This window comes from Muscardinus avellanarius (genome assembly GCF_963383645.1).
Source record: "Muscardinus avellanarius genome assembly, chromosome: 13".
NCBI lineage: Eukaryota > Metazoa > Chordata > Mammalia > Rodentia > Gliridae > Muscardinus > Muscardinus avellanarius.
The window spans coordinates 36,660,730-36,683,702 of NC_137799.1; the positions used below are offsets into that span (position 1 = coordinate 36,660,730).

Consider the following 22,973-nt stretch of genomic DNA (forward strand, 5'->3'; position numbering starts at 1 on the left):
ACTCACGTCTAAAAGATGCAGCTCAAGTACTTTCCTTTCTGGGAAATCTCCCCTAGAAAGGATGCCGCCTGGTGGCACTCTCCCCAGCCCTCACTACGCTAACCCATCTGGATCTTGCTGCTCCATACTAGGAGGGGCGCTCACGTGTTGCCTTCTCTTCCTGGCAGTGAAAGCCAGGGGCTGGCTTATCTCTGGAATCCAGCCCTTCCTCCACCAATGAGTCTGGCACATCCCAGAGAGTGGGAAGTTCTATGAACTTCTGAAAGCAAGAAGATAGCCATCTACCATTTAGGTTGGTACTTAACAACATATGCCAAACTTTAAGGAAACTTACATCATAGAAAAATAAGGCCTCAAGTTTAAGGAAAATAAGTCATATAGGTTAAACCAAAAATAAACACTTTTAGTTTTTTTGGAGGGGGATACTGGGGATTGAGCTCAGGGGCATTCTACCTCTAAGCTATACCCCCTCCCCCAGCCTATTTTATTTTGAAACAGGGTCTTGCTGGGTTGATGAGTCTTATTTGCTGAGGCTATCCTGTTAACCTGCAATCCTCCTGATTTCAGTCTAAAGCATATGGATAATTGGATTCTAAAGCAAGCCATATGGGGGCTTTGTCAAAACTTTTCCCAGTTAAAAATTCAAAGCCAAGGCCGGGCGTGGTGGCGCACGCTTGTAATCCCCATGCTTGGGAGGTGGAGACAGGAGGATCACGCAGGTTCGAAGCCAGCCACACGCGCTGGCTTATGAGACCCTGTTTCTAAATAAAAATATAAAATAGGTCTGGGAGTGTAGCCCGGAGGTAGAAAGGCTTCTAGGAACCCCAGTACCAAAAAAAAAAAAAAAAAAAAAAAAAAATAAAAGCCAAGCCCAGCTTGGGAGGCTGAGACCAGATTGTAGTTTGAGGCCAGCCTCAGCTACTTAGTGAGGCTCTCTGCAACTCAGTAAGACCCTGTTTCAAAGTAAAGAGAATAAAAAACAGGGTAGGGGTGTAGCTCAGAGGTCAAATTCCCCTGAGTTTCATTAAAAAAAAAAAAAGAGAGAAAGAAATTAAAAGCCAGAAGCCAGTTATGGTGGCCCATGCTTGTAATCCCAGTACTTGGGAGGCTGAGACAGGAGGATTCTGACTTGTGGCCAAGCCTCAGCTACTGAGACCCTGTTTTGAAATAAAGAATAAAAATAGTGCTGGGGGTATAGCTTGGAGGTGGAAAGACCCTGGGTTCAATCCAGCCCCAAGTACCAACCACAAAAAAAAAAAGAAAAGAAAAAGCCAGGCATGTTGGTTTAAACTTGTAATCCCAGTACTTGAGAGGCTGACAGAAGAATCATAGTTTCAAGGACAGCCTCAGAAAGTAGGGAGACTCATCAACCTACTAAGACTCAAAATAATGAAATAGGGCTGGGGGTATATCTTGGGGGTAGAAGGCCCCTGGGTTCCATCTTCAGTTAAAAAAAAAATTAGATCCTTTCATGTTGCTTTTACATGTATCCCAGTAGCTCCAACTAACTTACTAAAACCCTGAAATCACCCACTACAAAAAATACACTGACAATACAATCATATACCTATTGTCACTAAATGGTTGGACACTGGATACAGACTACAGAATATCTTGTCCTCATCCAAACCACTGAAGATCTGTAGGAACAGAAAATCTCCACCTTCTGCTAAAACTGAGCTGAAGCTGGCATAATGGTGCAGGCCTGTGACCCCACTACTTGGGAGGCTGAGAGAGGAGGATTGCAGGTTTGAAGTCAGTCTCACTCAGCAATTTAGTGAGGCTTGTTTCAAAAAAAAAAAAAAAAATTGGTCCGGGGGATAGCCCGGATAGAAGGCCCCTGGGTTCCACCCCTAGTACCACACACACACACACACACACACACACACACACACACACACACACCCCTATCCATTCCTGGACCACGCTTTCCACACATTGTTCTTTAGCACGCCTGTCTTGTAACAAACCACTTTCTGTTCACCCATCAGTCAAACAGGCTGTGTCTCAGCCTTGGAATGAAGGCTATTTTTTTTTCTTCTTCCAGATCTTCCTATCAGTCAGGGACACATACTGTCAGTGCTGCAAAAGACTTCAGAAGCCTGATCACACCCCTTCAATTTTAGACTGGGAGGAAACTCAGAAGTCACTCAAGGTCACACACACAGGAATGAATGGCAGAGCCAGAATTCTGGTCTTACAGAAATCTGGTTAAGGCCTTTTTCCTCAAATCTTTAATTCACATATGACTTGAACCTAACATTAGTTTACTGGTTGGCAAGGGCTCTAGAATACTCAGTTCCAAGCATTATATTTTTCTAGTGCTGAGGATTTAAATTCAGGGTCTTAAGCATGCTAGGCAAGTATTCTACTATATACCACCCTCTGAATATTTTTTATCTTTGCAGTACTAAGGATGGAACCCAGCAGTATTCTAACTCTGAGCTACCCCTCCCCAGCCCTATTTTTTATTTTGAAGCAGGGTCTGAGTTGCAAAGGGCCTAAGCAGCTGAGGCTGACCACGATCCTGTCTTAGCCTTCCAAATGCTGAGATTACAAGGGTGCACCACCACATCTGGCTGAACATTATTTTTATGTACAGTACTGAGAATGAACCCAGGGGCATTCTATCTGAGATACACCCCCCACCCGTTTATTCTGTATATGTGTGTGGTACTGGGGATGGAACCCAGGGGCTACCTCCAGAGTACATTCCCAGACCTATTTTATTTGGAAACAGGGTCTAAGTTGTGAGAGCCTAAGTGCTGAGGCTGGGTTCGAACCTGCATGATCCTCCTGTCTCAGCCTCCCAAGTACTGGGATAACAAGTGTGAGCCACCATGCCCGGCTTACTTTTTCTTTTGAAACAGGGTGTCACTACTAGGTTGCTGGCTGCAATTAACCCGTTTCAGCCTGTCAAGTACTAAGATTATAGGTATGTATCACCATACCTGGCTTATATTTTGTTTTGAAATAGGGTTTTCCCTACCATGCCGAGGCTGTCCTCCAACCTGGGATCCTCGTCTCCCAAGTACTAGGGTTACAGGCGTGTGCCACCATGCCTGGCCTAATCTTCATTCTTGATGACTATGGGCATAAACGAGGCTGACATTTTTTTTTTCTTTTTGCCATAGTGGGGATGGAATCCAGGGGCATTCTACCTCCGAGCTACACCCTCAGCCCTATTTTTTTTTTTTTGAAAAGGGATCACACTGAGTTGCCAAGGGCCTCACTAAGTAGCTGAAGCTGTCCAGGAACCATGATCCTCCTGTCTCAGCCTCCCAAAGGCTGGGATTACAAGCATGTGCTGGGCAGACATTTTGAAAATAATGTTTAGCCTGGTAGTACATGCCTATAATTCCAATACTTGGGAGGCTGAGACAGGACTGCAGGTTGGAGGACAGCCTCAGCAATAAGCGAGACCCTATTTTTATATATAAAAGAGGGAAGGGGGTGTGTGGCTCAGAGCCAAAAAATCCTTTTCTTCAGTGTATTTTGACAGGAGCTTACAATTACAGCCCAATTTTATTTTATTTTTTTTTGGCGGTACTGGGGATGAAACCGAGGGGAATTCTACCTCCAAGCTACAACTTGTCCCTATTTTTTATTCTTTATTTTGAAACAGGGTCTCACTGAGTTGCAAAGGGCCTAAGTAGCTGAGGCTGTCCATGAACCATGATCCTCCTGTCTCAGCCTCCCAAATGCTGGATTACAAGCGTGTGCCACCACGCCTGGCTATACAGGCCCAATTTTAAAATATAAGCATACAACTAGACATTACCAAAGAGTAATGTGTTTATTTCACTTAAAGTCTTAAAATAATACTTTTTTGGCAGTTGTCACATAAAATGTCCTAATGTTAAAACCCACAAAAAACATTGAAAAGAAAAGCATGAAAAAACAGACCCAAAATGTTAAGATTTTATTTACAAAGCTTTTTTTTGTTGTACAGAAAGTAAAAATGCTGTTACAATCTCGGTGTAACTGGTAGCCACAGACGGTTGACTCACCAATCACAGTTATCCACGCTACAGCAAGAGTCTTACACAAAAACCTAACAACGCTTACAATTCTTTTGGGGCCAAGTCCCCAAGCTTGGTGGTGGATTACCAAGAGGGACTAAATGGAGGAGGGTGGAATGTCACAGGAACTATTCTTTGGCTCTTTGGGTGGGTGGGTGTCCTGGGGTTTGTGTCACAGCTACCCTTTTTTTTTTTTTTTTTAAAACAGCTACCAAATCCATGAGCAGTCCAACCAATACTGAACAGTTCTGTTTTTGTGGGTTATTCGGGGCCTTAGTCATCTTCTCCTTCATCATCTGTTTCTCTCTTTCGCTTTTCACCTTTCCCGCTTTCTTCCTCCTCTGTACAACAAAGGAAAAAAAAAAAAAAAAAAAAAAAAAGCAATGTTAAGACCAGTGGAAAGGCATTCGGCCTAACTGATAGGCAAAATACAGAGCAACACTACCCCACACAGCAAAGTTAGCCCAGTTTTCTCAAACTTACATTTTCTTCCAAATGTTTAATTTTTCTTAAACTTGTTGGCTCCAATAACCTAGCAATTATTATTATTAGTAGTAGTAATTGTCAATACTACTGAGCTATATACCCTCAGCCCTTTTTATTTTAACAGAGATTCTTGTGTCAGCCTCATAAGTACTGGGATTACAGGCATGTGTCACAGCGCCTGGTTTAATCACAGCAAAGTGTTTTTCAGAAGTACTCCCTTTCAAGTAACCTTGGGCAAACCACTTAGTCTTCTCGTGTCTGTCTCACTTGTGAAATAGGGACAATGGCACAGACATGAAAGGGTTATTCTGAGAATAAGATACCAAATAAAACACTCAGCAAGTCATGCTGACAGTGACACACATGCATACAGCACTGATGGTCCCCTCCCCAGTTCCCCCACCCAACAGTGTGTTGAGAATGACTTCAGTATATTCACATATGTATACAGAGTAGATGGCAGTATTTCGTCTTCTCTCCCCCTCCCTTAGACCTCCTTGCCTGGCTCCACTGAAGTTCTCCTCCATTATCTGGAGTCCCTCTGGTATCCCATTACTCCCTAGCTATATGTAAGAGAAAACATGCCCCTTCACTTTCTAAGACTAGCTAACTCAAGCAGGATTTCTTAGAATATTTAAAAAAAAATTTTTTTTTGGTGGTACTAGGGATTGAACACAGGGGCATTCTACTTCAAAGCTACACCCCTGGTCCTATTTATTCTTTATTTTGAAACAGTGTCTCACTAAGTTTTGGAGGGCCTAAGTTGCTGAGGCTGGCTGCAAACCTGCAATCCTCCTGTCTCAGCTTCCCAAGTACCTGGATTACAAGTGTACACCACCACGCCTGGCTGATTTTAGAATGTTTGAGAGACACCTACTCCTGTTTTATCAATTAGTAAAAATTGATGGTTATTTTAATGAACTTAATTAATCTGTTAAATCATGTTCCAAAAAGCTCACTGAAGGCAGTACTGGACCAGGCCCCAACCCATGTAAATAGCCTGTGTAAGTTCAGTCCTGCGCTTGGCACAGTGCAGATGCTGAGCAGGTTATCACTCCTTGGATGGCACAGCAAACAAGCTGTTCTCCAAGACCTAACAATCAGGAAAATTTGTATTTCATTTCTTTATTCTTTCCTGCAGTACAGGGGATACTTTCACCAAGCTACTCTTAATCCCCGATCCCCTTTAAAAAAAAAAAAAAAATTTTTTTGGGGGGGGTCTGGAACTCAGAGGCATTCAACCTTCGAGCTACACCCCTGCCCAATTTTTTATTCTTTTATTTTTAAACAGGGTCTCACTGAGTTGCGGAGGGCCTCACTAAGTAGCTGAGGCTGTCTGCAAACCATGATCTTCTGGTCTCAGCCTCCCGAATGCTGGGATTAGAAGTGTGCGTCACCATGCCCGGCTTCAAAAAAATTTTTTTGAAACTGGGTTTCAGTATGCTTTGTGGACTGGCCTCTAACCTACAGTTCTGTCTCAGCCTCTCAAGTAGCAGAAATAACAGGCACTCTGCTGAGAAGCTGTAAAATAACAGCCACTTCGCTAGTCTTGGTTGTTTTTTGCTAGCAGTACTAGGGATGGAACCCAGGGGCATTCTACCTCCAAGCTGCTACACCCCAGCCCTATTTTCTTAAATTCTTTATTTTTTTAACAGGGTCTTGCTGAGTTGCAAAGGGCTTCACTAAGTAGTTGAGGCTGTCTGCAAACTGCAATCCTCCAATCTCAGCTTCCCGAATGTTGGGATTACAAGTGTGCGCCACCATGCCCAGCTGGTTGTTGCTATTTATACACTTAAAAAAAAATAAATTATGATACATGGCCAGGTACGGTGGCACACACTTGTAATCCCAGTGCAATTAGGCTGAGACCAGAGGATCACAGTTCGCAGACAGCCTTACCTACTTAGTGAGGCCTTCTGCAACTTAGTGAGACCCTATTTAAAATAAAGAATAGGTCGCGAGCGGCGCACACCAGCTGGGGCCCGGGTCGCAGGACTCTGGGCCCCGGGCCGAACTGCGCGTAGCACGCCAGACCCCTAGAGAAACCGGGCCCAGTAAGACGCTGGGTTCTGGGCAGGGGTCGCGCGCGGGGCACGCCAGATGGGGCCCAGGTCACGGGACTTTGGGCCCCGGGCCGAACTGCGTGTAGCACACCAGACCCCTGGAGAAACCGAGCCCAGTAAGACGCTGGGTTCTGGGTGGGGGTCGCGCGCGGGGCACACCAGCCGGGGCCCAGGTCGCGGGACCCTGGGCCCCGGGCCGAACTGCGTGTAGCACGCCAGACCCCTGGAGAAACCGGGCCCAGTAAGACGCTGAGTTCTGGGCAGGGGTCGCGCGCGGGTCACACCAGCCGGGGCCCAGGTCGCGGGACTCTGGGCCCCGGGCCGAACTGCGAGTAGCACGCCAGACCCCTGGAGAAACCCCTGGAGAAACCGGGCCCAGAACAGAAAAAGATAAAGAAAATATCAGAGAGGAGGTAAGAAAGCCGTTATGGATGCCAGGACACTGGAGATGCAGACAAAACTTATCTAAATGCATTGGAACTTATGGAAAAATTCGCCGTGAAAGAGGACTGCTATTTCTCTATATTGTTAAGAATCTCAGACATCACCTGTAAGGAGAGAGTTTAGCGGAGACCAAGGAGAAATGCAGTGTTGAAAGAGTTCTCCGCGATGGTGGTGGAGACTTGTATTCAGGAGAAGCAGAAACCGGATCCTACCAACTTTATTTTTTTGGAGAAATTACACCAAATGTCGAATGCTACCATCACGCATGCTTAGGAACACTGGACAACATTCAGAGTGGAAAAAGAACCTGGGAAGGATTTGAAACGGTGGAGGCAGTGGCAATGCCAGTGGCCAATACTCAGGGGAGGCAGAGATCTGATACATTACACCTGGAACCTTTGAAATAATAACCACAGAGACAGTGATCGGAACCTGCTGAGGGGTTAGGCGGGCGCCGGGGGCCAGTGGCCGACATCGGAGCTGCTGTGAGGCAAGGCCACTACTGAGGCCTCCGTGGCCGGGATTGGAACCTGCCGAGGGGTTTGACCAATGCTGGGGCCAGCGAGGCCGGCATTGGGGCCTGCCATGAGGCAAGGCTTGTGCTGGGGCCTCCGAGGCCGGAATAAGAGCCTGCTGAGGGGCTAGGCCGGTGCTGGGGCCAGCGAGGCTGGCATCGGAGCCTGCCGTGAGGCAAGGCCGGTGCTGGGGCCAGCGAGGCCGGCATTGGAGCCTGCCGTGAGGCAAGGCCGGTACTGGGGCCTCCTAGGCCGGGATGGGAGCCTGCCTTGAGGCAAGGCCGGTACTGGGGCCTCCGAGGCCAGGATAAGAGCCTGCCGAAGGGTTAGGCCGGTGCTGGGGCCAGCGAGGCCGGCATTGGAGCCTGCCATAAGGCAAGGCCAGTGCTGGGGCCTCTGAGGCCGGCACTGGAGCCTGCCGTGAGGCAAGGCCGGTACTGGGGCCTCCGAGGCCAGGATAAGAGCCTGCCGAGGGGTTAGGCCGGTGCTGGGGCCAGCGAGGCCGGCATCGGAGCCTGCCTTGAGGCAAGGCTGGTACTGGGGCCTCCGAGGCCAGGACCGAAGCCAGCTTAGGGGTTAGACCAGTGCAGGGGCCAGCGAGACTAGACCTGGGGCCTCCCATAAGGCAAGGCCGCTGCTTGAGCCAGCGAGGTCTGGATCAGTCCACTGAGTAGCCAGGCCACTACTGGGACCATCAAGAGTGGGATCGGTACTTGCAACGCAGCATGCACAGAGAAATATCGCAGAAAATATAAATCAGACGCTTCTCTTAATCAGCAATAACTAGGAGGAAAAGGGCAACACGAAGAGGTTGAGCTATAGAAAGGGCCCTATAGTGAAGCAACTAATGTGACCAATCAGAGGGTATGTAATACTGGAGGATGGAGCCTCTTTAAAACGCAGGAGGTACATAAACAAATGTATCAAAGTAAATCACCAAAGAAGCCTGCGATGGAGGGAGGGGGAGGGAATGGGATGGGGGCTGGAGGAGGGCTAATTGGATGATGTGTGCTTGTATATCCTCTCAAGTCTTGTACTCCAATGTGATTGATATATGACTACAATGCACCAATTTAAAAAATAAATTAATAAAAATAAAAAAAATAAATAAATAAAATAAAATAAAAGAATAAAAACTAGGGCTGGGGGGGTGTAGCTCAGAGGTCGAATGCCCCTGAGTTTCATCCCCAGACCCGCAAAAACAAACAGATACAATTACAATTGTATCATAATTGTGTGTGTGTGTGTGTGTGTGTGTGTGTGTGTGTGTGTGTGTGTGTGACTGAAGATTGAACTCAGGCATTCTACCTCGAAGTTTCATCCCCAGCCCTATTTTGTTTTTACTTGGTTGGAAACAGGTCCTTGCCAGGTTGATGAGAGTCTCACTACTTGCTGGGGCTGTCCTCGAACCTGTGATCCTCCTATGTCAGTCTCCCAAGTACTGTGCTACCACACCTGGCTCTCATTAAATCTTTTTAATAAAAGAACTCCCAACACAGAAATCTCATTCTTAGCAGTAAACCAAATGGTTTCCATCTAAATCTTTTTTTGGTGTGGTACTAGAGGTGGAACCCAGGGGCTTTTATACCTCCAGGCTATACTTGCAGACCTATTTTATACTTTACTTGGAAACAGGGTCTCACTAAGTTGTAAGAGCCTCACTAAGTAGCTGAGGCTGGCTTTGAACCTGTGTGATCCTTCTGTCTCAGCCTCCCAAGCGCTGGGATTACAAGCGTGCACCACCACACCTGGCTTCCATCTAATTTTTAATTGAGGAGGATCAAAGCGCAGGTTTAACACCCACCTTCATCCTCATCCTCATCCTCATCTTCTTCATCTTCATCAACTTCTCCATCGTGTCCAAATTCTTCTTCCTAAAGAATGGCAAAGAGTTTAACAGTATTATATTAATTCTGCCAAGGTGAGAAGAACAAAAGAAACGAACTTTGCAAACAGATGAAAATTGCAATGTTATTTTTATCTACTTGGCTATACTGAGATCTGTTGATTTTCCTTAATGGGTTTAATTTTAAATATTTTTCTTAGAAAATAACTTTAGTGCCGGGCGTGGTGGCGCACACTTGTAATCCCCGTGGCTTGGGAGGCAGAGACAGGAGGATCGCGCAGGTTCGAAGCCAGCCGTGTGCTGGCTTAGGAGACCCTGTTTCCAAATAAAAATGTAAAAATAGGAAAATAGGTCTGGGAGTGTAGCCTGGAGGTAGAAGGATTTCCAGGAACCCCAGTACCACCGGGGGAAAAAAAAAAGAAAAAAAAAAGAAAAAAAAAGAACTTTAGAGCTGGGCATGGGGGCGAACACTTATAATCCCAGTATTTGGGAGACCAACTCATTAAAGGACAAAGTCAACCCATTCCCTTTTTCCTGTCCCTCTATAAGTCCTCTTTTAACATAGCAGGCATACAAATATATTTTTTCTTTCTTTTTGGTGGTACTTGGGGTGGAACCCAGAGGCTTTCTACCCCCAAGCTATACTCCCAGAGCTATTTTTATATTTTATTTGGAAACAGGGTCTCACTAAGTTGCTGAGAGCCTCACTAAGTAACTGAGGCTGGCTTCAAACCTGTGCAATCCTCCTGTCTCAGCCTACCAAGCACTGGGATTACAAGCGTGTGCCACCATGCCTGGCATCAATGTATTTTCTTAATTAAACAGAATGCATAAGAAGTTCAGACTTGGTCAACATACACTTCCTTTAATCCAACAAAGAAAGAGACATATCAGTTATCAACATTTCCAGTTTTGTTACCCTACTGAATACTCAAGAGTCAAAGGGCCAAAACTTATCTTGCAGAGTCAAACACTGTGTTCAGCTGGCATTCACTAGACATTCCAAGTATCGTTTAAAGGAGAACAAAAGCTGAATTCATCACTCATTTTAGTCTACCAAGCGGGCCTTTTCCTTGTCTTTCTCACCACACTCCTTTTGTGTGGTGCTAGGGAGTAAAGGAAAAAACCCAGGAGTCACACATCTGAGGCAGTGACATCCTCAGCCCTTAGTATTTTTGAGACAGGGTACTAGTTGCCAAACAGGCCTTAACTTTTGGTCCTCCTGCCTCAGCCTCTCAAGTACTGGGATTACAGGGGTGTACCACCACGCCCTCCCACCCTTCCTCCCTCCCCTCCCCTTTTTTTTTGTGTGTGGTACTGGGGATTGAACGCAGGGGCATTCTACCTCCAAGCTACAACCCCAGCCCTACTTTTCAATTCTTTATTTTGAAACAGGAGTCTAAATTGAGGAGGGCCTCACTAAGTAGCTAAGGCTGGCCAAAACCCGCGATCCTCCTGGATCAGGCTCCCAAGTACTGGAATTCTAAGTGTGTGTCACCACGCCAGCTGACTTTTTTCTTAACCCATACTTTTGCCTTTACTACAAATAGGAAGCAGGACAGAAAACAAGTGTACTGACCTCCCCACTGACTTCATCTTCATCTTCCTCTCCTTCTACATCTTCGTCTTCATCCTCATCCTCCTCTTCATCAAACTCTTCCTCTTCACCATCCTCATCTTCCTCGTCTTCCTCATCTTCTCCTTCTGAAAATAGTCCAAAATGAAATTCATCAAGTACCTTGATGCATTGTGAGGTAAACCTGCCCAAGTACATCGGAGGCATGGGCTCCCAGCAGAGGAAAGCCCAGGCCGCACCAGTGTCAGGGAAGACTTGTAGTCAATCTTTTTCCACCACAGGCTATAGTTCAGCCCTTCTTCCAAGCAAGCACCATGAATCAAAAAGCTTAAAGTGTTGATGAACTAGATGTAGACTAGCTCTTTTCTTTTACTGATGAAATGATAGGTTTGGGATTTGTTTCAAAACAATATGGGAAGGTAATGAGAACAGGGGTATGCTCATGCAAGACAAGCACAGCTGTGACTAATCATTGCTTAAAGAAATATAGGTTTATTTTACTATTTTTTCTACCTTTATCAGTGTCTGAAATTTTCCTCCCTCCCATCTTGTCTTTGTTTTCTTTATTGTAGTAGTAGGGATTGAACCCATGGCCGCACTGGCACTGAGCTATTTATCCAACCAACTTAATTTTTAAATGAGGTCTCACTAAGTTGCCTAAGCTAGCCTTGAACTTGTGATCCTCCTGTCAGCGTCTCAAGTTATTGGGATTATATTAAGCATGCACCACTGCACCTAGCTAATGTCTGAATTTTTCTAATGCAAAATGTTAAGCCTCTGTTGTAGTCACAGTGCTACGGCACCATTTGTGCCAACCACGAATACAGCAGTAGCTCCCGCCTGCCAGCTCCAAGCCTGCTGTTCTTCCTCTGCACGCTCTGCCCTTTCTTCCCTGGCTGCCAACCCCAACCAATCCCAGTCTCAGTCCTGTTACTTCCGCAGGCAGGTGGCTTGTTAGCCTCCTACTCCTACCAGCTATTACCCAGGAACCTGGTGCTTCTCCATCACAGTGTACTTGGCTCATCCTTAACTATTGATACTATTACTTGGTACCAGAGCTGGAACCCAGGAGCATTCAACCTTTGAGCTGCACTCTCAGCCCTTTTAACTTTTTATTTTGAAAGTCTCCCCTCGAACTTGCAATCTTGTCTCAGCCTCCCAAGTACTGGGATTATAAGCCATGTACTAAACACACCTGGACTACCTACCATGTATTGACAATTGAAAATCATTCTCCTTATTGGACAGTAACCATGGCTTTTATTTCTTTGGAACACCTGTTCTCACAGTGCCTGGCACATAGGAAGTGCTCAACTATTTGTTGTCTGGCTCAAATATTTGTTGTGAGTGGTAGGTAGAGTGTGGACATATATGAGGGCCTCAGGCTCAGTCCTAGGTGTCCTTCCCATCCCAAAATTTGGTCTGCCACTAAGGTGAATTTAAATATCAAGAAGCAAAGCAGCTTTTAGGAATAATTGGAAACCAGCAGCGAAAGGACCGAGGCACATAAATAGGTGGGCCTAGGTCATTAGATGAGATGCTAGCCTTTGTTCATTTATAAACTTGCATCTGATCAGTTTTTGCCTGTTTCAAACTGTTACAAAACAAAATCATAAAAATGCTTCCACAGCCTATATTAATTATATAAATGATTTTTTTTATCATGCTACTTTGAGCTACTTCTGCCTTATGCGTTAATTTTTAAAGAAAAAAGATGTTGAATGCTCCAAACACAACAGGAAGAAACCCAGCAGCATCAGAAATCCTAAGAGACCAAACTGTCTTCCTATTGACAGAGGTAAAAACAAATATCTCTATGACACTTGGAGATGAGAAATCTTTCTGATGAGTGAAATCAGAGTGAAAGAGTCAGTGTATGAAGAAAACAGATTAAGCCAGGCCTGGTGACGCATGCTTATAATCCCAGCATTTGGGAGGCTGAGACCAGAGGATCGTGGTTCGCAAACAGCCTCAGCTACTTAGTGAGGCCCTCTGCAACTCAGTGAGACCCTGTTTCAAAATAAAGAAAAATAGGGCAGGGGGTATATATAGCTCAGAGGTCGAATCCCCCTGGGTTCCAACCCCAGACCTACAAAACAAACAAACAAACAAAAACAAACAAACAAAAGATAACCAAGAGACCTATTTTGGGCAGAAAATATATAACAAAATTCTTAAAACATATCTAGGATATAAAAAATTCTGAGGTAAAAAATATGGAGAAGTAGCTGGGCGTGGTGGCGCACGCTTGTAATCCCCGCGCTTGGGAGGCGGAGACAGGAGGATCGCGCAGGTTCGAAGCCAGCCGTGCTGGCGTAAGAGACCCTGTTTCAAAAATTTAAAAATAGGTCTGGGAGTGTAGCCTGGAGGAAGAAGGGCTTCCAGGAACCCCAGTACCACCAAAAAAAAAAAAAAAAAAAAAAATTAAAAAAAAATAAAAAAATAAAAAAAAATATGGAGAAGTATGCCCCCATCCAACACTAGAAATTAAACCAAGGGGCGCTCTACCGCTAAGGTATATTTCCCCTAATCCTTTTTAATTTTGAAACAGAATTGAGGCTGGCTTTGAAGTTGCAATCCTCCTGCCTCCACCTCCCAGGACTCTGAGATTATAGGTATGCACCACCATATCTGGCAAAAAACTTATTCTTTGGTTCCACATTATGACCAGAGATTATTTCCCTTATTAATAAAAAGTAGAATCTAGCAGAGTACTTTAAAATTATTATTCCCCAAGCCAGGCGTGGTGACACACGCTTGCAACCCTAGCATTTGGGAGGCTGAGACAGGAGGATCCGGGTTCACCAACAGTCTCAGCTACTTAGCGAGGCCCTTTGCAACTCAGTCATACCCTGTTTCATATAAAACAGGGTTTTATATAAAAATATGGTTGGGGGCGTAGCTGGGAGGTAGAATGCCCCTGGGTTCCATTCCCAGTACTGTGCGCGCGCACGCGCACACACACACACACACACACATTCCCCTTTTGTGGTCTTGGGGAATTGAGCCCAAGGGCACTCTACCTGAGTTACTCACCCACTCCTATTTTGTTTGTTTACTTATTATTTATTTATTTTTGGTAGTACTAAGAATTGAACCCAGGGGCATTTTACCTCCAAGCTACACTCCCAGTCTTTTTCTTATTTTGAAACAGGCCTCACTGCATTGCTGAGGCTGGTCATACACCTGTGATCCTATCTCAGCCTGCCAAGTACTAGAATTATAAGGGTGCGCCGCTCTGCCCAGTTTATTGTTTATTTTGCAATAGGGCCTCACTAAGTTGTGGAGAGCCTTGTATTGATAAGGCTAGCAGCGAACCTTCATTCTTCCTGTCTCAGCCTCCCAAATCCTGAGATTATAAGTCTGTGTGCTCCACCAAGCCGTTTTCCCGTCCCCTTTTTTGTGGTACCAGGGATGGCCTCCAAGGGCATTTTACCCCCGAGCTACACCTCCAGCACTATTTTATTTTTAATTTATTTGTAGTACTGGGGATTGAACCCAGGGGCATTCTACTCAAACTACACTGCTAGACCTATTTTATTCTTTATTTTGAAACATGGTTTAAGTTATTAAGGCTGACTGTGGATCTATGATCTTGTCTCAGCCTCCCAAGTACTGGGATAACAAAAGTGCCAAGACGCCTGGCTTTATTTTTTGCTTTGAAACAAGGTCTTGCTAAATTGATGAGACTGGCCTTGAGCCTACAATCTTCATGTCTCAGCCTGGCAAGTGCCAGGATTACAGGTATGTTCCACCTTGCCCAGGCTAAAATTGTTACCTTCTTAGATATCAAAGGCAAGAAAGCTATTTTATTTCTATCTGGCTACAGCAGACAAGCACCAAGTATGGAGTAAGGAAAGAAAAATGTCTCTGCCCCAAATGATACTGTTGCACAGTAGCAAGAGACAAGAATACTGAGTGGCAGGCTGTGAGTTTCTGAAGCACAGACAAAGCTGAGCTTGTCAGGATAGGCAGCAATAACCAAGGGGATAGCTGAGGAAAAGACTGACACCTAAGAGCACAGTTCCTGAAGTACACAACAAATACTTCAAGGGGTTGTATGAAGCAGTCAACAACTTGTAGTTCCAAAGTTAAAGGACAAACCATTATTGTTTTGAATAATTTTAATGTCCCAAAGAGTTTATTAAAATTAAAGAATCCCAAGCTCCAAATCTCACAGGTTGCCCAAATACATAGATGTAAAAATTATTTTTCCTCAATAGCAAGAACATTCAGAAGTAAGGGTCACTAAGATTGGCATGGTGGTGCAAGTCTATTATCCTAGTTTTTCAGAAGGTGAGACAGGAGGATTGCAGGTTCAAGGCCAGCAACTCTGTGAGACCTTGTTTCTTTTCCCAGTACTACAAATTGAACTCAGGAGACTTCTACCTCCAAGCTATACCTCCAGCCCTATTTTATTTATTTATTATTATTATTTTTTGGTGGTACTGGGGATTAAACCTAGAGGCATTCTACTCACAGGCTATACCCTCAGCTAATTTTATTTATTTGGAAACAAGGTCTCACTAGGTTGCCAAGAACCTTGTTAAGTTGCCGGGGCTGGCTTTAAACCTGCGATTATCCTGTCTTAAGTCTTCCAGAACACTGGGCCCACACCTGATTTATTTTTTCTTCTTTGAAACAAAGTTGTTGGGAGGACCTAAATAGCTGGCTGTGAACCTTCAATCCTCCTCAGTTCTTGTAATCCAAGTACTGGGATTAGAAGTGTGCATCACTATGTCCAGCTTGTGAGACCCTGTTTCAACATAAAAAACAAAGGGCTGGAGGTGTAGCTGACAGGTAGAATGCCCCTGGTTTCAATCCCTAGTACAGAAAAAAGTCAAGTATACTCACCTTCATCCTCCTCTTCATCATCCACACCATCCACCTCTGCATCTGAGTCGGGGGCTTCCCGGTCTTCTCGGTCATAGCCATCCAGATATGTCAACTGGGGCAAGAGTTTGAAGACACTCTCTCGATAGTCATTCAAGTTAGTGACCTCACAGTTAAATAGATCCAGGCTTTTCAGACAATCCAGCTTTTTCTGAAGAAAATGATCAAAAAACATAATTCCTAGATTTTACCTGAAGGTGTGAATTCCAGTTCTCTATCAATTGGGTGCTACCTACTTACTTAGACTTACACACAGGAAAACACGACCAAATCCCACACCACCTTATATCGCCTACTAGACTTCAACCCTCCATTCCTATTTCTATTCTTCTAAAGCCTAGAGAACTCTTGCTGGAAGCATTAGTAGTCTAAAGAAATGTGCATCTGAGATAATTTTTATTAAAAGAAAATCTTTTCAAAGCATGAGACAATCATTTTAATAAATTTAGTTCAAACCTTATAGGGGAACATCTAGAGATCTCAATCTCAAAATGCTTATCATTTTACCAGGGGACAGAGATATAAAACAGTAAAGTATGAGGCATAGCAATGCAGATAAACTTTCAGGGAAGACAAGTCAATACTGGGTGGGGAGAAAGACAGGGACTCAGAATTGAAATTTAGAAATATAGAAACATTACACTCTTTTCTTCTTTTTCAAGTTCTGGTGGAAAGACTATTATTCTAGGCTTTTCTGATATAAAATGCTTATCTTGCCACACCTTGGAATTTTTCTGCAGAAATTTGAAATCATTGATTTCATCTAAAACATTTAAGATCTAAAACATTTGGCCCAAGGAAAAGTTTTCTGAGTGACCTTACGATAAAAAATGTCTCATGTCTTAGACTCCAATCTTCATCAGTTATGTCAGTATACAAGTATTTAAATGAAGGTCAATTTAAGAGATTGAGGACAGAAGTGCTATTACAGGCAAGTCAGGAGATAGCAACAGGAAATGACAGCAGACCCTTGTAGGTGGGAAAAAAGGGAACAGCTGAAAAAAGCAAATACAAAATGTATAATAATGTACAACCTGGTGCTTCCAGAATAGGGCAATAAACCTGATGAGTATATAATGTTATAACTTTTAATGTTCTGACTCTAGAGAAAAAGCCTGGTATTTTTAAAGAAAATTACACTTAAAAAAAATAAAAAGTTACTGCTTTATTTGAAAAGCTATTGCAACATTCACAGGGACCTGGGAAGAAATGCAGACAAAACAAGACCTTGTATTAAGGACTTTAGTTATCGATGTAATTCTGGGGAGATAACACTGATCTGAAAACCCACTTTAGAGCAATAGAGCAGGGGTCGACAAACCATAGTCCATTGGCCAATTCTGGCTCACCACCTGTTTTTGCAAAATAAAGTTTCCTCGGAGCACAGCCACACTCATCTGTTCATGTATTATGCATGGTTCCTTCTGTGCAACAACGGCAGAGCTGAGTAGTGTGACAGGGCTGTGTGGCACACAAAGCCTCCTGCATCACTAGCCAGCCTGTTAGGAGGGCTGCTCGACTGTGCACCAAGAACCTTCACCTCCCTGGCTGGGAAGAGGCTCCTGCACTGGCTTGTTCTCAGAGTAACCCTTATGAGCTAAGAGCCAGGGACAACACAGTGGGGGTACACGACAGGCAAATGCACCCTTCAAACACACATGTACAATTCCTGAGTCTGTGGATCAAATAATGTGCTTATGTAAGCCAACCCTGATGTCTTAAGAAAGCTGTCCTCAGCCCTTGGGAGAGCTGCTTTTGTATCAAGTAACTTTCAGATTAGGTTTCCTATTGGGCGGGCCCTGACCTACACAGAAGGTGTAACTCTTGCCAAAGAGGGAAAAATTGCTGCAATACCACCCCAGACAAATAACTAGTACACTATATTGGCTTTCACTTCACTAAGGCTGACTATACCAGCTAAGATATAATCATAAATAAATTTAGGCAGCTTTCCCAAAGAGGCTTAGTCTAAAATTCTTTACCTAAAGGAATGAGCTATTTACATCTCAAAATTATTTCCTAGAAATGAGTACACCAAATATATCCTCTGCCGTTTACCTAATGTTTTATAAAACTCACCCCCCCCCCCTTTTTAGTATTTCAGTATATAGAGCCACCAAGGCTCTTATTTCTGGCAAAGCAACCATTATCAAATAATTTGGACATGCTAAAGAGCATGCCAGAAAAATGCAATGAAAACAAAAACAATAAATCCCAAATAACTGCAGCACTCTAGCCAGCATTGTTTAAAGTAGCAAAATTGTGGTTTAAGGCCCGCCATGCACAAAATACAGACTTCAGGATCCCAATGTAATGTGTAAACACTGCTAAAAAATTTACAACTCTACCATACCAAAAGTTTGACCTAAGCTAATAGGCTAGCCATAATAAACAGTAAACATTTTATTAACAATAATTTTGCTTGCCTTCTTAGAATTTAGAAGGGCTTTGGGGGATGGTTTGGATGGCCCAGGTCTCTTAAAAAAGGTGTCCAAGGAAGTTTGAATTGATGCCTTCTTTGTCTCTCGATTAATGTCCCTGTAGCAAGCAGAGGCATTTACAATCATTGCATTGACTATAAGAACTGGGCTCAACGTAGTGTTCAAAATGTATGTGGTTAATGAGGATGAGGATGGTGTTTTTCCCACTGAAAAATACTTTTAAGAAGTCAAATGAACCCAACATCTCCCCCCTTTATCTTTTCCTACAGATTTGCTTTACTACAAGTTAGAACCTCAGGGAACCAACCTTAACACCCCCCAAGGAATCTGAACAATTACTAAAAACAGTGAGAGCTCTGTTTTTTTCAAATAGCCTTGGTGTGGAGCACTGTGATGTTGTCATGGAGTGGGAGTGTGTGACTCTGGACATGGGATTCAGTTTTACTCAAGCTTCCTTAATATAAAAAAGTTTGAGCCATGCTATATCTTTTTCTTTTCTGGGGATGGAACCCATGGGCATTCGACCTCTGAGCTATACCCCCTGCCCTATTTTTTATTCTTTATTTTGAAACAGAGTCTCACTGAGTTTTGGAGGGCCTCATTAAGTAGCTGAGGCTGTCTGCAAACGGAGACCCTTTGGTCTCAGCCTCCCGAATGCTGGGATTACAAGTGTGTGCCACCACGCCTGGCAGAGCCATGCTATTTCTATCCACTTTGTAGAAAAAAGAGTTTCGAACACTTATAATACGATAACATACATAAAGTACCCAATATAGTGTATGGTATGGGCACAGTGTATCTTTCAAAAATGGTGAATCCAACAAAGATGACTTCTCATTCACAGTGGTGGGGAGCTAAGACTTTCACAGCCACTTTTGCGGGGATCTCATGTTACGGGTCGGATGAGGAACACTCAGGAAAACTCCCACACAATATTTGCTTTTGTCTGCCTGTGTCAGTACACTGACTGACAGACTTCTGATAATCAAAAGATGCCTTGCTCAGGTTACCATGAGACTCTGGCAAGAGCTGGTCATCTAGCATAGAAAAGTACTGTTTGGTACTGTTAAAAGGGGGAGAAGCCAGGTGAGTAATGCCAGTGCTTGGGAGGCTAAGACAGCAGGTTCGAGGATAGCTTCAACAAGTAGGGAGCCTCTAAGCAACCTAGCAAGACCTTGTTTCAAAAACAAAACAAAAACCCACAAAATAGATAAGCAAATAAATAGCTTGGAGAAAGAATGCCCCTAGGTTTAATCCCCTGTACCACAAGGATGGAGGTTGCTTTTATGCTTCCAGGGACCCAGAATTTAGAGTCCTGTCATTAATTAATAAACAAAGGTTTAGTGTAGCCCACCAGACTGGGATTGTCAGCACTTACTTTAGTGCTTCTGTTGAAATTCCTAGCTTAAAAAATTCAGATATGCAGTTAATTTACATGTAGAAAGAATAAAAGGCCCTAAAGGCAGCCTACCATTTATCTCAATCAATTATTTAAGCTCTCTAAACTCAGTTTCCTCATCTCTAAAAGGACAGTCATTCTCTCATCTCTGGGTTATGTGAGGATACAACAGGAAAATGTTAATGTCCTTTCATACAAGCAAAATTGAGCAAGCATCAGGTTAACTATGGGAAATGGGGGCTGGATGGGAGGAAAAACGAGAGAGCAAGATTACCTGGACATATCTGTAACAGAATAAAGTAGGATCCTAACATTTATGAGAATATGCGCTAAACACTACTCACTTAATGAAACGTTAAAGGGACTCAGTAAAAGGAAATTAAATCTGTTTTACAGCCGAGTCCCAATTATTATTATTTTTTGCAGTACTGGAAAATTGAACTCAGGTGCATTCTACCTCTGAGCTACACCAGCTCTATTTTTTAATTCTTTATTTTTTAAACAGGGTATCCTCCTGTTTCAGCCTTCCAAATACTGGGATTACAAGTGTGCACCTGGCTATAAGTCCTAACTACTGACTGGGAGAGGTAAAGACCATATAATAGTGGCAGGAAATCTTCATTAAAAGAAGCCCCAATTTAACTGCCTTCCAGAAATATCAACAGAATTTTTTCCACAAGTGATGTGGAATTCACAGATTAAAGAGACAGATAAAGAGACAATAGACAATGTTTTATCCTCTTGGCTTCTGTTCCTCCTCTGAGTGCTGGAAGACTTCTAGCTGTAGCCCTAGCATGGCCTGGGGGCTGCTCCACACCTGCCTCCAATCCTACTTCAGGAGCTCTTTTTAGGTAACAACAACTTTATTTGAACTGGATTCCCAATTAGCAAAGCTTTCCAGCCAACAAAATAAAGTTGGTATTAGCAAACTTTAAACCTCACAACTTCTAAGTAAGGCAACAAGTTACTGTCTACCCTGCTTTATGAATGAGGAAACTGGGACACAGAGAGAAGCACTTTGCCCAAGGTCACATGGCAACTCTGTGTCACCTGAATTTTGCTTTCCATGACTTAATCCCAATCTGTAAATCTGTGAAAGATCTCAGGGTTTCCACACAAAACTTTAGGCAACAATGATCCAGCATAAAAATCACAAAGTAAAAGACCTAAAACTTATTGGGAGCTGTCCTTGATTGTCCCATCTACAATTTGGATATACCACTCAATACAGTTGTTGTCGTTAAAATATTTAAGTACAGATAGTTTGGCCAGTCTGGGGGAAAAATTAATAAACATGTTTAAGGCTACTACAAACATAGGTATGTTTAAAGGGACCAAGTCACCCCCAACAGATTCCCTTTGAAGGAAGCCACTGCACTATCAGGCAAGGAAAGCAAAGTCATAATAACACACATAATTGGTTTCTGATCTTTAAAATAAGGATTCCTATTAAAAGTTTAAAGGCCTTTCTTTCTCAATCTATTACTCCCAATAATCTCACCCACTACAAATATGAAAATGAAAATGACCAGTAACTCCCAGTTTCCAAATTCTCAATTACTTACCAAAGGTTCCAAGGTGCTGATATCTTTCAGTTTATTTCCACTTAAGTTTAGATGTGTGAGATTTGGAAGTTTTTCTGCTAACATGTCCAGACCTCCAAAGATTCTATTGTCACTGAGCTCAAGCTACAAAAGAAAATGCACACAACACATACACAGAGGAACAAACATAATTAAGATGTTTTGCTTCTTTTATACTGGGGATTAAACCCAGGACCACCCTTGTGCTAGGCAAGCACTGAGCTACATTCACAGCCCTGTTTTTTTTTTTTTTTTTTTTTTTTGAGACAGGGTCTTGCTAAGTTGCCCAGACTGGCACTGAACTTGTGACCTTCCTGCCTTAGCCTCCCTAGTAGCTGGGATTATAGGTGTATGCCACCATGCCCAGCTCGTTAAGTCATTCCAAACAGCAAACACAGTTCTCAAATACTTACTTATCAAGATCAAGTAATCCTAGCTGTGCATGGTAGCACACACCTGTAATCGTAGTATTTGGGAGGCTTAGCCATGAGGATCACAAGAATTAAATGATTTGGCCTCAGCAACTTAGCAAGACCCTCAGCAACTCAGCAAGAACTTGTTTCAAAGTAAAATAATGAAAGAGCTGGGAGTATAGCCTGGAGGTAGAATGCTCCTGGTTTCAATCCCTACTACAAAACAACTCCACAAATAATCACTATTTCTATTTAGGTATATATATTTAGTTTGATTAAATCCAAATACTTAAGAGTTTATAGATCTCAATATTTGGAGTGGGGGAAAGGGACAAGGTGAGAAGGGCTGTGTTTTCTTACAAGCTAGTAATAATAGTTTGCTTAACATCTAACATTAGTGAATACATGTTCTAGCATAAAATGTGGGTCAAAAAAAATTACAATTCTTAGCTAGGCATGATGGTGCATGCTTGTAATCCCAGTACTTGGGAGGCTAAGACAGAAGGACTGCAGGTTCACAGCCAGGCTCAGCTATTCAGTGAGGTCCTCTGAAACTTAGCCAGACCTTGTTTCAAAATGGAATTTAAAAACAAACAAAAATCCTCACCAAATTAAAATTCTTTAAAAAATTGGAATACTTTAGCCGGGCATGGTGGCAAACGCTTGTAATCCCTGCGCTTGGGAGGCAGAGACAGGCAGGTTCGAAGTCAGCCGCTTGCTCTGGCTTAAGAGACCCTGTTTCCAAATAAAAATATAAAATAGGTCTGAGAGTGTAGCCCTGAGATAGAAGGGCTTCCAGGAACCCCAGTGCCATAAAAAAAAAAAAAGTAAAAAAAAAAAAAAATTGGAATACTTTAAATTGCCAGAAAAGGTAAATGGTTTGTGCATTTTGAGCACTTATTTTGCAGCCAAGGAAAGCTAACAATGCCCACCTCAAATAGTCTGGTTCTAGACAGTACTATTACATCATGGTGTTCAGTATCTGGCAAACACCATGACAGGCTCCAAAAATTAGCCCATAGGGAAGCTCTAAGATCTCAGGAAAGTGAGTGTGGGACCTGTGGTATAGCTCAGTCATGTGATGATTCCAGCACCAAAATTAAAGAAAAAGGTAATGACGTAATAGCCTCAGGTTTCGGAAACTATGTCCCTAGAGGCCACTTCTTGCATAAACCTGGTACTAGGTTTTATTTTTTGGTACCAGGGATTGAACCCAAGGGCATTCTACCTCCGAGGTACACCCCCAGCCCTATTTTTAACTCTTTTATTTTGAAACAGGGTCTCACTAAGTT

The 22,973-nt window shown here is 43.3% G+C and overlaps 1 protein-coding gene across 1 annotated transcript in view; it reads right to left on the reverse strand.

Annotated features, from left to right (window-relative positions):
- Positions 1–4,029: 4,029 nt before the first annotated feature.
- ANP32B (acidic nuclear phosphoprotein 32 family member B) overlaps positions 4,030–22,973 on the reverse strand; it is a gene marked incomplete at its 5' end in the record, with an annotated part of 30,271 nt that continues 11,327 nt past the window's right edge. The window contains 5 exons of the mRNA XM_080709374.1: positions 4,030–4,363; positions 9,335–9,404; positions 10,956–11,080; positions 15,807–15,996; positions 21,251–21,373. Of these exons, the coding sequence (XP_080565500.1) occupies positions 4,296–4,363; positions 9,335–9,404; positions 10,956–11,080; positions 15,807–15,996; positions 21,251–21,373 (576 nt within the window). The 3' untranslated portion in view covers positions 4,030–4,295. The remainder of the gene's footprint in view (positions 4,364–9,334; positions 9,405–10,955; positions 11,081–15,806; positions 15,997–21,250; positions 21,374–22,973) is intronic.